Genomic DNA, 13,949 nt, shown 5'->3' with positions numbered 1-13,949 from the left:
GTAACACATTAAACCACTTTTGGACATTTCAAACTAAACAAGAATGACAGGAGGAGAGAGAAGACCTGCAGGACCCAAACAGACAAGGGAGCTTTGGAAGAGGCAAATCAGTAGAAGAGACTACAAACCAGGGATTATAACAGCTCCTGCATCAATATATGTGAAGACTAAATGAAAAATTCACAGATCCCAATAACTACCAGCCATTGTTACTGCTCTTGCATATGCTCAGAAAATACAAATGGCTTCTTTCTCAATTTATTTTATTTTATTTATTTTTGGATTTTTGGTTTCTGGACAGCACATGGATTTGGTGCTGAAAGAAAGTAATGCTCTTAGAGTTACTTCCTATGTTTTCATTTTTCTTCATTGCATGCGGTGTGCCTTAAATTCTCCAAGACAAATGAAGAGCAGGAGCCACTCTAGGACTCATCATCCGGGTCTGTCCTCTTAGCTCCGATCCTGACAGCTTGGAGGGCAGATTTTGTTGCAATCAGACATCAAAATGTACCTCAGAACCTACAACTTCTCAATCCTTTTTGAAACAGAGCACAGGAAGTGAGAATCATGTCTCTTCAGAGCCAGACTTAATAAACTCTCTCCATCACCAAGGGAGATGTCAGGTTTAGGGCTTGCACTTTGCTTATAACAGAAACAATAAAATCTACTTACAGGATGCAAGGATTCTGGGATTCCAGGATGGATATCAAAACAGATGGCCATTCTGTCCAGAATATGTTCTTAGTGTGTAGCATTATTCTAGGAAAAGTGGAAAAATGGCACAACTTTAATAAATCCAAATTATATATAATTTAAGTCATCTGTAATAGAAATAACAGGATAAACACCCTTTGAAGTGAACTTGGAGGAAGAGTCAAGGTGATTTGGAATGAAAGCTATTTCTAGGGTCAAATGAACTTAGAACAGAAGGAAGGGAAGAAGATGAGTAAAGGAGTGGAATTGTTTGAAGTGAAGCAAAACAATTAAATAGGAAAAAATTCAACTATCTGGAGCACACCCTCTTATAGTAAGCTGTCCAAATGGACCCTGATTATTGCATGTCAAAGCATGTGGTTCTTCCTTCAAACAAAGTAAAGAAGCCAAGGAATATTTTGTTATTGAACACTCCATTTTTTATTGAAACTCATTATAAGGAATTGCCACTTTAAGTGTGCTATACAAATTTTCGGGAAGTTAGTATTTCACTTCTTAACAGAATGTTACCTTAAGGACGGTTTGGTATATATTTACCTATCTTTTGCAGCCACTATTTCCTTTTTTTTTTTTAAGATTTGTTTCTTTATTTGAAAGTCAGAGTTACACAAAGAGAGGAGAGGCACAGAGAGAGAAAGAGAGAGAGAGAGAGAGAGAGGGAGAGAGAGATTCTTCCACCTGCTGGTTCACTCCCCAGCTGGCTAAAATGGCCAGAGCTTTGCCAATCCAAAGCCAGGAGCCAGGAGCTTCTTCCAGGTCTCCCACGTGGGTGCAGGGCCCAAGGACTTGGGCTGTCTTCCACTGCTTTCCCAAGCCATAGCAGAGAGCTGGTTTGGAAGTGGAGCAGCTGGGCCTCGAACCAACACCCATATGGGATGTCGGCACTGCAGGCAGCAACTTTAACAACGCCGGCCCCACTATTTCCTTTTAAGTACATTTACCCACCCACCCCACCCCTCACCTTCCCAGATAGAGGAGACACCGTTTGAGAATTGCCTGTGAAAAATTTTCTCTAGGTACCATTTTATGAAGGTTGTAGTCTGTCTTCCGGATTGATTTTTTTCCCAATACTACATTTCATGTAATAATAACATTAGGATTTTTGAACTTGAATTTACACCGGTCCAGACATCGCTGCAGTCTTTATGCTGGCATGGGCTTGCCTGGTGGGAAATTTGCATATGCAGCAATTTTTAAAATTTATAATTGTTGTTATTACTGTTCAGTTTTTTTATTGTCTCCTTAAAATATTTTGACTATTTCTGCTATATCTACAGTGGCTACTTTCTAACAGAACGTTACCTTTTTTCACTAAAGCTTCCAATGCCAGATCCTAATCCACTAACAAAAATGGTGGCCAAAATGTCCCTATCCTTTGTATCTGTGGCACAGGAGTACTGTAGAGTCAAGTCACTCAGATACCTATGAGGAGGTGGCGAGTTAGGAGAGCTGCTTTAGCCATGACAACTTGCCAGCTTTCATGGCTCCAGATGAGGGAAATGGCAGCCAGCTTGCACTCTTTTTGTGGTAGCCACCCAGCATGGACACACTGGTCCAGGGCCGAGATGTAAGGGCTCAGTGAGAAACCTGATACAATTGGCTGAAGTGGTACAGCTCCTGCCTTTGTGTAAATACTTCTTCTTGAATATTTGATGGTCCTGGAACGGCTTGGAGAAGTCTTCAAAAACAACAATTTAGTCATGCTTAAAGATTTATAAGTTATTGTAGATTCTTCCCCTATAAGGGAATTGTGAGATATTGAGGGCCCATTGACCAAGGCCTGATATAGACAGCTACTGGTGACATCATTTCAGTCCCTTACTGGCTGAAACTGAAAGTGGAGGAAGCATCTAGGAAGGATTACCCAAAAAGGGTAAAGTCCTCGAAATATACTTGTAGAGTTTCACAGTCAGAATTGTCCTAAGGTAGCCTTGGTTCTTCTTAAAAATAACCCTTGGGGGAAAAAAAAGGTACAGGTTGAAAAAAGGGAATTTATAGGATAAGAACAGAGGATGGGGCAAAATACTACTTTCATTGACAGATCCTTAAGAATCTCCTCTTGTTAAGGATTCACCTTATCAATCAAAACAGGAGACCACTGACTAGTTTTATCCTCCTTTTATGCTAAGCTTGTTAAGAAACAAAGATCCAAAACATGGCTAAAATATTATGGCCTTTTTCAAAGATTATGCTGCACTAAGGCACTGCCCATCAAGCCAGCCCAAGGGTCGCCCAGGCAGGTTTATCTGATTCAAGTACTCTGCTGAGTGGCAGACAATGACCCAAAACCTCAGCCAGACCAGTTTCTCCCGTTTTTGTCTAGCACAAGCTAAGAATAATTTTTACAATCTTAAGTGGCTGGAAATCAATGAGAATATTTTGTCCTATGTGAGTATTTGTATGAAATCCAGATTTTATTGTTCCATAAACAAAGTTTTGTTGGAATACAGCCATGTTCATTCCATTAGTATTGTCTGAGCTTTTGAGCTCTATACACTTCTCAACGTTCATCTCTTTGTTGTAAAGGTTTGCAAACCCTTTTCCTAACGGATGAGATTTTATTTTATTGTTTCTCAATTATAAGCATTCAGACTCTTTTAAAAAAAATATTTATTTGAAAGTCAGAGTTACACACAGAGAGAGGAGAGGCAGAGAGAGAGAGGTCTTCCATCTACTGGTTCACTCCCCAATTGGCCACAATGACCAGAGCTGCGCTGATCTGAAGCCAGGAGCCAGGAGCTTCTTCCAGGTCTCCCACGAGGGTGCAGATGCCCAAGGACTTTGGGCCATCTTCCACTGCCTACCCAGGCCATAGCAGAGAGCTGGATTGAAGAGGAGCAGCTGGGACTAGAACCAGAGCCCATATGGGACGCCAGCACTTCAGGCCGGGGCATTAACCCACTGCCCCACAGCGCCCCGCCCCAGCATTTAGACTCTTATGTTAGGTGTTGTGCAAGATAAACCACAAATGTTTCCCTTAGAGATGCAAATAGTATCTATTCATATAGAATAAGCCACAGTTGTGTTGCCTTATAAAATATGTCAATCTTGAACCTGGCTTTTCAGTCTTATTCTAGCATGCCCCTTTCTGTTTACTGATGTAGCTTATTATATTTTCCTCTGAAAGCTTTTTCATCCAGCTGATTCCTTTACCACTGAATTAAATGCATCTCTGACACTGACTATACACGTGTTTGAATGTTATGCTCTTAACTTTTTGAAAAATGTATTTTAACATACATATTCTAAAGCAGATTACTTTGTTACAAGAATCTTGCAATGACCACTATAATTTCAAATCCCCTATAACTGATAGTTCCCATGTTTCTAAGCACGTATGATTTTTTTTCCTCAAAATGTATTAAAATTGATGGAGTCCCCTTTGCGAGTAGACTAATTTTTCTTGAACTACATGTTTCCATACTCAAGAACAAAACAGTGTCTAACAATCAGCTGATTGGTCCTGGTTTCTTAGCAGAGGCCAGAAAATTGCTTACATTTGATCTAGAAATGCTAATTTCTTCCCAGAAATGGCTTGTGAATTACATCACTCTGAAAACCAGACCAAATGAGGGACAGTTTTCTCCTTACAGTCATCACATGTTCAAGATCAAATGCTTGAGCCCTGATCTGCAAGATACAGTGGAAAAGTCCAGAAGTCCAATGTAGCCCCTTCAAGTTTCAAGCTCATGCTGCCCAAGGGTCTTTTATGCTTACTCACGGTGTCTAACTTTTGGCAGACAGGCAGTGCTGAGTACAAGCTGGACTTGCTGGACATGTCAAAGCACAGAAGTTGGCCAAGATCCCCTACTTCTGTGGCAGCTACAGACCCCCAGGCACCTGAGTACCAGCCCCCTGGGAGTGCTGGGCTTCCTGCTCTCCAGTACAGCAATCAGCAGAAAGACGCGGAGACTCGGAGCCCCTGCTCTTTCAAAGTAGCACCCTGACCTGCTATTCCCCCTCTTCCACTTCATTCTACCACTTAAAAGAAACATAACGGTGGCAGAAAGAAAAAAGCAACAACTATATTTTGAGAAAGTTTAGTCCTAAGGCAAGCAATAACGAGGAAGTGAACGTCTACACTGTTTCGTTAAACAGGTTAAATGAGCAGCATGGCAGCTAAAGAAAGCCAGTGGTTTTTTTTTTTTTTTTTCTTTTAATGAAATTGTGATCATGCTTTTTCTCCACGTTTTACTGCTCTCCGTCCTCGGCACTCTTCCCACCCCAGGATAATTTGTAGCATATCCATATCTCAGGGGTCACCCTTAAGGCTGCCGCCACCCAGTGTTTTATTTTTAATTATTTTATTTTGTTTAAGGAATTCAACTTCATGCATTTAACATATACAGATTTGGGAACATGAGGATTCTCCCCCCCCACCTCCCTCCCACCCATACTCCCACCCTTCTTTCTCCTCCCTCAGAGCATCCATTAAAGGGTAATTTGAATTATCCCAGGAAGGGAGGATAGGGGCTTTGAGATGAGGAATTACCCGAGTGGAGGGCAGGTAGGGTGTGTGTGTGTGTGTGTGTGTGTGTGGAGTTGGGATCCTGCCCGTGCCGAATGGTGCAGACACGAATCTGGATTTTTGAATCCAGGTGTATTGTTGGATGCTTCTCCAGCGTAGGAAGGGTTAAAGATGGTCTTGGCCTGGTAGAGCCAGGATGGGAGTTGAGTTCTATCTCCATAAAAGCCACCCCTCAAATAGGAGGTGAGCAAATCACAGAGGTTACTCTGTGGATTTCTCCTTTGCCACCCCAGAGTCTGGGGGCAACTTCACCCAGGCTCCCCCCTGCAGCAGTTAAGCGAAATGAGCAAAGCCCTGGTTGGTTTGCGGTTGTGGGAAGGGCAAGCCCCGCCCCTCCAGGGCCCACCCGGCCCCGCCCCTCCAGGGCCCCGCCCCTCCAGGGCCTCGCCCCCGCCTCCGGGCGAGAAGTCGCCCTCCCGCGAGAACCTCTGGAATGCAGCCGGCCCCCTGGACCGCGGCTCACGCCGGCCGGGGCGGGGCACACCGCTGATCAAGGTCGGGGTTTTGTGAAAGTTAAGTGAGCTCAGTGAAGTGCGCACCAAGGGTGTGGAGCAGTACTATCGCTGGCTGAACGATCTCCACCGTCACCGCTATCATGAGCCCGTTTGTTATAACCGGGGGCGAAAAGCCTGAAACTTCGCAGAACCGCGAAGGTCAGCCCCCGGCCGGGTCGCGGGAAAGTGGACTTGAGGAGGGGGTGGCCCGAGGGAGCCGGCAGCCAATCCAGCGGTGCCGGGGAGGAAGAGGCGGAGCCAGGCGGCCGCGGGACTCCGCGCCGCGCACTCCGCCTGCTCGCGGCCCGGCGCGAGCGCCCGCCGCAGTCTCCTGTCCCGCGCAGACATGGCCTCGGGTGCCGCCACCACCGCCGCCGTGAAGGTGAGGAGCGCCGTCCCGGCGTCTGCGGCCCGCCCTGCCCGGTGCCCTCTCGCCGCTGCCCGGGGGACCGCGCCTTGGGCCGTGCGCCCTGGCCCTGTGCCTCCGCTGCGGTGGGTGGGGAAAGGCTGGGCGCGGCGCCGCGACCGAGGGGTCCCGGGGGCAAAGGGGACCTAGGCCGACGAACCTCCCAACCTGTGGGGTCTTCTGCACCCGCATCTCTGCACCCCGCCCGGAGTGGGCAAGTCCTTAGGTTGGGGGGCGGCGGGTGCACAGGTACTGCGCCCACGCGGGCTGCAGCTAGCAGGTGGCCGGGGTGGCAGGGCGCCGGGAGCAGCTCGAGCAGCTAGATCATAGACTCGCGCCCTCCGGGACTCATGCTTCCGCCCTGTCTCCGCTAACTGCGGCCCACGTGGGAGAACTGCGTGCTCGCTCTTTGGCAAGCTTCCGGCTGCTTTTTTCACCAAACTTAGGCCTTGTCCTTGCTCTGAAGTTTTCCCCTGCAGCGCAGTGCTCTGGGGGTTCTGAGCGGTTTTGAGCACCTAAAGGAGCGCAGGCGCCCTTCCCTTAGGGCTGCTGCCTGTCTGGGGGCCCCTGCCTTGAAAGTGCTTTGTTCGCCACCTGGAAAGTTACAGCTCAGTTTCCCTGTGCCCTATGCCCTCAGAGCCCTAAAGGCTTAAAAAAAAAAAAATAAGAAAAACAAAACACTGCTTTTTTGGTTGTTGGAGAGTAGAATTAGAAAGCAATAAGGAAGATTTGATGATAAAATTTTAGAGCTTTTCTAGGCTGTTTATAATTGGCCAAGAACCCAGTTAACTGTTCTTGACTTGCAGGGATTTGGGCCCTGGGATAGGAAGGTCCACAGTCTTCTCCCAGCATCTCTGGAGTCCCTGCGTTTGAGTGCGCTTCTCCAGGAATTAGGCAGCCTCTGCAGTCCGTGTGGAATCAGCCACAGGGAGGAGCGCTAGAACCGGGCAGCTGTTGCTAAGCCACTTGGGAGAGGAGTGGAGGGAGGTTGCAGTCAAACCTAGCTAGGAAATTTTGCCATTTTGAAAAGAATCTTGGCTTCAGCAAAAATTTTAGAAGACCTCCAGTATTTATAGAAAGCTTCTCCCATGCCAGTTGGAGAGAGCAAGGCAAAAGGTTTTCATGAAACTCATGAGCAAAGTATGTTTGCTTAGATGCCTAGTTATGCTGAGGGAATTTCACTGCAGAATTTGCTGGTAGGGTTAGAGTTAGATGTGGTCTATGTTGCCACGTAGTTAAATGGTATTAAATGATAGTGCTTCGAAGTGGGGAATCTAAAATTCATTTTAAATGCTCCTTTCTCCAACAATTAAATTATGTTAAGTCACAGCCTTTTCTTTCTGTTACATTTGAGTTAGAAAGGGAGAGGGGCGGTATTTTAAACAAGCTCACTTTGGTCTGGTTAGTGTTCTCCCTGCCACACAGTTCCCTGTAAAATTAATGCAGTGCATTTAAGTGGAGAGTGGGCAATGTGACTAACAGCCCTGATGTAAATATTGAATGATGTATGTTTTTGGTCTTGGCAAGCTGCTGCCTATAAAATTAAGAGGCACAAATGGCGCTAGGACTGCCTACTGCTGCTCCAATGAAAGAGGTGAAGGGAGGAAAGAGCTGTGGAGCCAGCCTGCTCTCCCCACTATCCCAGCACGCCTCGTCCTCAGCAGCAGCCGACGCCTGGAGGGTTACCGTGATCTGTTGTGAGCTGAGCACTCATCACACCTGCTTGCAGAGCTTGGCTGTAATGCCGTACCGTGTAACACACTCAGCCTAGTTCCAGGCACTCTGTTAATGACAGCCCCAGTACCTCCATTTTTAAAATTCTGTTACTACCAGGGCTTAGAGTTTGAATTCATTCTCCTTTTTTTCTCACCTGAGAATTCTGATGAAAAACACCATCGGATTTGAGGTTGGCAGGGTAATGTTTGGAACATCATTCACATCTGGCACTCTGCTGGCAGAATCTTATCCAAAAGTATTTATTGAATATGTGCCAGACACTGAGGATGCAGCTTGGAGCAAGACAAGCTCACTCTTCTCTTCCAGCTTATATTTGAGTGAGGGTAGATGGCCAGCCAACGTGAAAGTGAAGCAGTGAGAGAGCCTGTGAGGGTTGGGGGTCAGAAAAGACCTTGGGGCAGGTGATTTTAAGCTATGCGATGGTCTCTTCCCCCAAGCTGGAAGCCAGTCACCATGTGCTATTAGGAAGTGGGGCCTTTGCAGAGGGTTAGGTCATGAGGATAGAGTCCTCCTGAATGGGATTGGTGACCTCCTTGACCCTCCACCATGTGAGACGGCGGCAACTGTGAACCAAAACCAGGTGCTGAATTTGCCTTGATGTTGGACTTCCCAGCCTACAGACTGAGAAATAAATGTCTGTGCTTAAAGGCCACCCAATCTGTGGTATTTGTTTTAGCAGGCCAGACAAAGAAAAGCAGGTAGCTGAAATGAGGTAATGAGACACAGGAAAATTAAGGGAAGCAAAAGGAGTCAGGATAGCTAGAACATGAGCTCTGTGTCATAGGAATAGAAGTCTGGGTGCTGATACCCCCTGAGAATTGGGGGACTGTGACCCATAAGACCTCCCTTGTAGACCATGGTAAAGAATGTGCGTTTTATTCTAAATGTTTTGGAAGCCATCCAAGAGTTCTGAGCAGAGAAGTGGCTTCTATGTAACGTTTTTTAAATGATTCCTTGGCTGCTGTTTATAAAATAGCCTGTGTAGGGGAAGAGCTAGATCTGGCCAGAAGCCATGGTACCAGTGCCCACGTCTAAGGTGGTAGCCATGGAAGTAGTGAGAACTTGCAGGTAGAGCAGAGAGCTGGGTGAGATGTGGGGAGTGCAGGAAGAGGAAGGGGGCTCTTTCTTCTTTTTTTGATTTATTTATTTGAAAGGCAGAGTTACACAGAAGAGAGAGAGAGAGAGAGAGAAAGGTCTTCCATCTGCTGGTTTACTCCCCAGATGGCCACAACAGCTGGAGCCTCACCGATCTGGAGCCAGCTGTTTCTTCCAGGTTTCCCACACAGATGCCAGGGTCCAAGGACTTGAGCCATTTCCACTGCTTTCTCAGGCCATACCAGAGAGCTGGATCAGAAGTGGAGCAGCCGGGACTCAAACTGGCGCTCGTATGGATGATGGCACTGCTATGCCACAGCACTGGCCCCAAGGGCTATTTCTGGCTCTAACTGGAGAGCCCAGAAGCTGGTTGTGCTGCTGGTGAATCATTTCAAACTAGGAGCTGAGGGACCAAGGAGGAGCTAAGGAGGGTCAACTGTAGGATTCATTCCTCTAATATACCTCTGGTTAGGAGGCCAGGGGCATCAGATGGGGAGACCTCTTACTGGCACAGTGCAGTGTGGCAGGTTGGAGGAGGGAAGAAACTACCTCAGGTAAGAGTAATTGAGGAGCTGACGTGGCACAGTGGTTAAGGCACCACTTAGGGCACATCCTATATCAGAATGTCTTGAGTTTGAGTACCTGGCCCTGCTCCCAATTCCAGCATCCTGCTAATGTGCATTCCTGGGAGACAGCAGGTATTGGCTCAAGTAGTTGGATCTCTGCCACTCACATGGGAGACCCAGGTTGAATTCTTGGCTTTGGCCTGGCCCAGCCCCAGCTCTTTTGAACTTTGGGGAATATACCAACAGATGGATATACTCTTTTTCCTTCCTCTCCCTCTTCATCTCTCCCTGCCCTTCTCTCCAGCTATCTCATCTCTTCCCTCTCCTCTCTCTCTCTCTCCCCTCCTCCAATTTAGAAAAAAAAGAAGAGTAATTGAAGCAGTCTTTTGTGGTTCCCTGTGAGAGGTGGTCCGGGCAGGGTATGAGGATACCACATGTGGGGCAGCCATGGAGGGAGCTAGAGGCTGTGGGGTTAACACCTGCCATTGTGTGGGAGGACCTCAGCCATCCACCAGCCTCAGCCATGGGCATGTGATGTTCTCAGCCACATGGAAAATCAAATAGGTCTTGGCATCCAGATGGAGAGCATTCTGGAGAGCTTCTCAATGGATGGTGGCTCCCCCAGAAAGCTACCCACCTTTTACTCTGGGAGATGTTTTCATTTTTTTTTTTTTTAAGAGTTATTTTTAGGGGGCCGGCGCTGTGGCTCAGCGGGTTAACACCCTGGCCTAAAGCGCTGGCATCCCATATGGGCGCCAGTTCTAGTCCCGGCTACTCCTCTTCTGATCCAGCTCTCTGCTGTGGCCTGGGATAGCAGTAGAAGATGGCCCAAGTCATTGGGCCCCCTCACCCGTGTGGGAGACCCGGAGGAAGCTCCTGGCTCCTGGCTTCGGATCGGTGCAGCCCAGCCATTGTGGTCTTCCATGGGATGGAAGACCTCTCTCTCTCTCTCTCTCTGCCTCTCCTCTCTTTGTGTAAATCTGATTTTCAAATAAATAAATCTTTTTTAAAAAAAGAAAATAATTAATCTTTTTAAAAAAGATTTATTTTTATTTATTTGAAAGAGTTATAGGGAGAGGTAGAGACACAGAGAGAAAGGTCTTCCATCTGCTGGTTCACTCCCCAGATGGCCACAACAGCTGGAGCTGAGCTCATTGGAAGCCAGGAGTTTCTTCTGGTCTCCCACATGGATGCAGGGGCCCAAGGATTTGGGCCATCTTCCGCTGCTTTCCCAGACCGTAGCAGAGAGCTAGATCAGAAGTGGAGTGGCCAGGTCTCGAACTGTCTGTCGCCCATATGGGATGCTGGCACTGTAGGCAATGGCCTCACCTGCTATGCTTTAGCACTGGCCCCAGGGAGATGTTTTTAAATAACAGCTCTTGTTAATCAAGGTAGCTGTGACAAGGAGGGGAGAGAGTCTCATTGTGGTGTGGGTAGCAGGTTATAAACAGTAGCACTAAGGGAAGAGGGCAGGTTAAATTGTCTGCATTGTGGGGAATAAGCATAAGTACAACTTTAGGAATGTAGTGATTCTTCCCACCCCCTCCTCCCACCCCCACTCCTCTTCTCTATCCCATTCCTAGTCCCATTCTCCATTAAGATTCATTTTCAATTAACTTTATACCCGGAAGACCAACTCTATAGTAAGTAAAGATTTCAACAATTTGCACACACAAAAATATAAAAAACTTTGAGAACAAGTTTTACAGTTAACTGTCATAGTACAACTCATTGAGGACAGAGTTCCTGCATGGGGAGTAAGTGCACAGTGACTCTTGTTGTTAATTTAACAATTAACACTTTTATGACGTTAGTGATCATCCGAGGCTCTTGACATAAGCTGCCAAGGCTATGGAAGCCTTTTGAGTCCACAGTCTCCATCAGTATTTGGACACAGCCATAAGCAAAGTGGAAGTTCTCTCCTCCCTTCAGAGAAAAGTACATCCTTCTTTGATGGCCCTTTCTTTCCACTGGGAGGTCTCTCACAGGGATCCTTCATGTAGGCCATTTTTTCCCACAGAGTCTTAGATTTCCATGCCTGGAATGCTCTCGTGGGCTTTTCAGCCAGACCAGAATGCCTTAAGGGCTGATTCTGAGGTCAGAGTGCTATTTAGAGCAATTGTCATTCTGAGTCTTCTTTGTAGACTGCTTCCCATGTTGGAACATCCTCTCTTTTTTAATTCTATTATTATTACCAGACACTTGATCCTATTTATAGTTATAATAATTATAATATTTATAATATATTATATAGTATATATAATATTATATTATAATAATATAATAATTATAATATTATTACCAGACACTTGATCCTTTAACACTTAACCCTATCTATATGTTCACTCTAACACTTAATATGGTCATTTTAACACTTAAGATGGCATTTTTACCACCCTGCTTAATGGGATTTGGAGTCCCATGGCAAGTTTTTAGCTGTATTGTTAGAAGTAAGTCTGTAGGGATGTATGCAGAACTATACAGCTCCTCCCTCTTATTCCCATTTTTATTTTTTACTGGGATCTATTTTCAATTGACTTTATACACATATGATTAATTCTGTGTTAACTAAAGAGTTCAACCGATGGTATTAAGAAGGGGAAAGGAAAAAAAAAAAAAAAAAAAAAACAGTTCCTCAATAGTCAAGACCAGAGCTGTTCAAGTCATTGCTTCTCAAGTAATTGCTTCTCAGTGTCAATTTCACTTCTACATATTTCCTTTTAGGCGCTCTGTTAGTTATCACAGATCAGGGAGAACATATAGTATTTGTCCCTTTGGGACTGGCTTATTTCACTAAGTATGATGTTTCCCAAATTCATCCATTTTGTGCAAATGACTAGATTTCTTTTTTTTTTTTTTTTTTGCCACTGTGTAATATTTCATTGAGTACATATCCTATAATTTCTTTATCAAGTCTTCAAATGACGCACATTTAGGTTGATTACACGTCTTAGCTGTTGTGAATTGAGCTGTAATAAACGTGACGGTGCAGATAACTTTTATTTGCTGATTTTGTTGGGGAATGGCCCTTTAACACTCTCCTTTTGGTTGTTGTGAGAGTGGCCAGCAAAGGCGTTCAGACTGAAGTCCTTCTCTGTTCCTCTGAAACTGGGGCACAACCCACAGGCCTCAGTTGAGAATCAATTGAACTACAAGCCTGCATTCTTTTTTAAAGGTTTATTTATTCATTTGAAAGTGTTACAGAGAGGGAGAGACAGAAAGAGAAAGCTTGCATTTGCTGATTAACTCCCCAGTTGATTGCAATGGTCAGAGCTGGGCCAGGCCAGAGCCCAGAGCCAAGAGCTTCCTCTGGGTCTCCCACAAGGGTAGCATGGGCGCAGGCACCTCAGCCATCCTCTGCTGCTTTTTCCAGGCCATTAGCAGGGAGCTGGATCTGAAGTGGAGCAGCAGGGACACAAACAGGTGCCCCCATGGGATGCTGGCATCACAGGCAGTGGTTTGACCCGCTACACTGTAGTGCTAGACTTAAGCCTTCATTTTTTACCTAGGTACACAGTGGCATTTTGGACAGTGCTTCGTTTTCAAGGGCTGTGCTGCTCGTTGTGGCAGAAAGAATGCATGTGCAGCCCCTCCCCATGGGTGCCCTAACACAGTGCAGTGACAGCCAGAAAGCGCTCCTGTTCCAGACACCCCCAGGAGGGCTAGTCCCTGAGAGAGACACCATGTGAGGAGGGGAGGGAGGCGCATGCAGGCCTGTGTCCTCACCAGCAAAGGAAAACAAGGAAATAAGGGCTTTTTTTTTGCTGCTTTGGAAAAGCTTATTTTGATTTTGTGTGTTTTTGTTGGGGCTGGCAGGGTGTACCTAAACAGGAACTGACCTCGTGATTTCATTTGGTTCTCATGAGAATTCAGTGGACTAAACAAAAGCCCTACCCTCACAGGTAGGGAGGATGGGGAAACAGGGAAGGGAAATGTATGCAGTGGACCCTGGGTCCTTACTGTAACTAGTCACAGTGTTCTGTGTCTGCACCATCCATAGCAGGGGTCCTCCAGTGGGCATCGCCTGGTAATTTGTCAGAAATGCACATTTTAGAGATCAGAAACTGGGCATGGGGCCCAGGAATTTGGGCTTTCATAAGCCTGAGGCTCCTCGGATGCCCACTGAATATCTGACAGTCAGTGGCCTGGGAGCTTCTGAAAGGGGGGCGGGGGATCTTCTTGTTGAACAGCTCTTCAGGTTGTCCCTTTGGGACTGGCTTATTTCAAGTATGATGTTCTCCAGCTTCATCCTTTTTTTTTTTTTTTGGCCACTGTGTAGTATTCCATAGAGTACATATCCCATAATTTCTTTATCAAGTCTTCAATTGACGGACATTTAGGTTGATTACATATCTTAGCTATTGTGAATTGAGCTGTAATAAACAGGATGGTGCAGATAACCCTTTTGT

At 46.1% G+C, this 13,949-nt stretch overlaps 1 protein-coding gene across 1 annotated transcript in view; it reads left to right on the top strand.

The window, feature by feature from the left end:
• Positions 1-6,013: 6,013 nt before the first annotated feature.
• Positions 6,014-13,949, top strand: part of MTAP (methylthioadenosine phosphorylase) — a 53,653-nt gene continuing 45,717 nt past the window's right edge. Inside the window, exon 1 of the mRNA XM_062208131.1 lies at positions 6,014-6,118. Within this exon, the coding sequence (XP_062064115.1) occupies positions 6,083-6,118 (36 nt within the window). The 5' untranslated portion in view covers positions 6,014-6,082. The remainder of the gene's footprint in view (positions 6,119-13,949) is intronic.

This window comes from Lepus europaeus, chromosome 12 (assembly GCF_033115175.1).
Source record: "Lepus europaeus isolate LE1 chromosome 12, mLepTim1.pri, whole genome shotgun sequence".
Taxonomy (NCBI): domain Eukaryota; kingdom Metazoa; phylum Chordata; class Mammalia; order Lagomorpha; family Leporidae; genus Lepus; species Lepus europaeus.
This window is presented reverse-complemented; position numbering and strand designations above follow the sequence as displayed.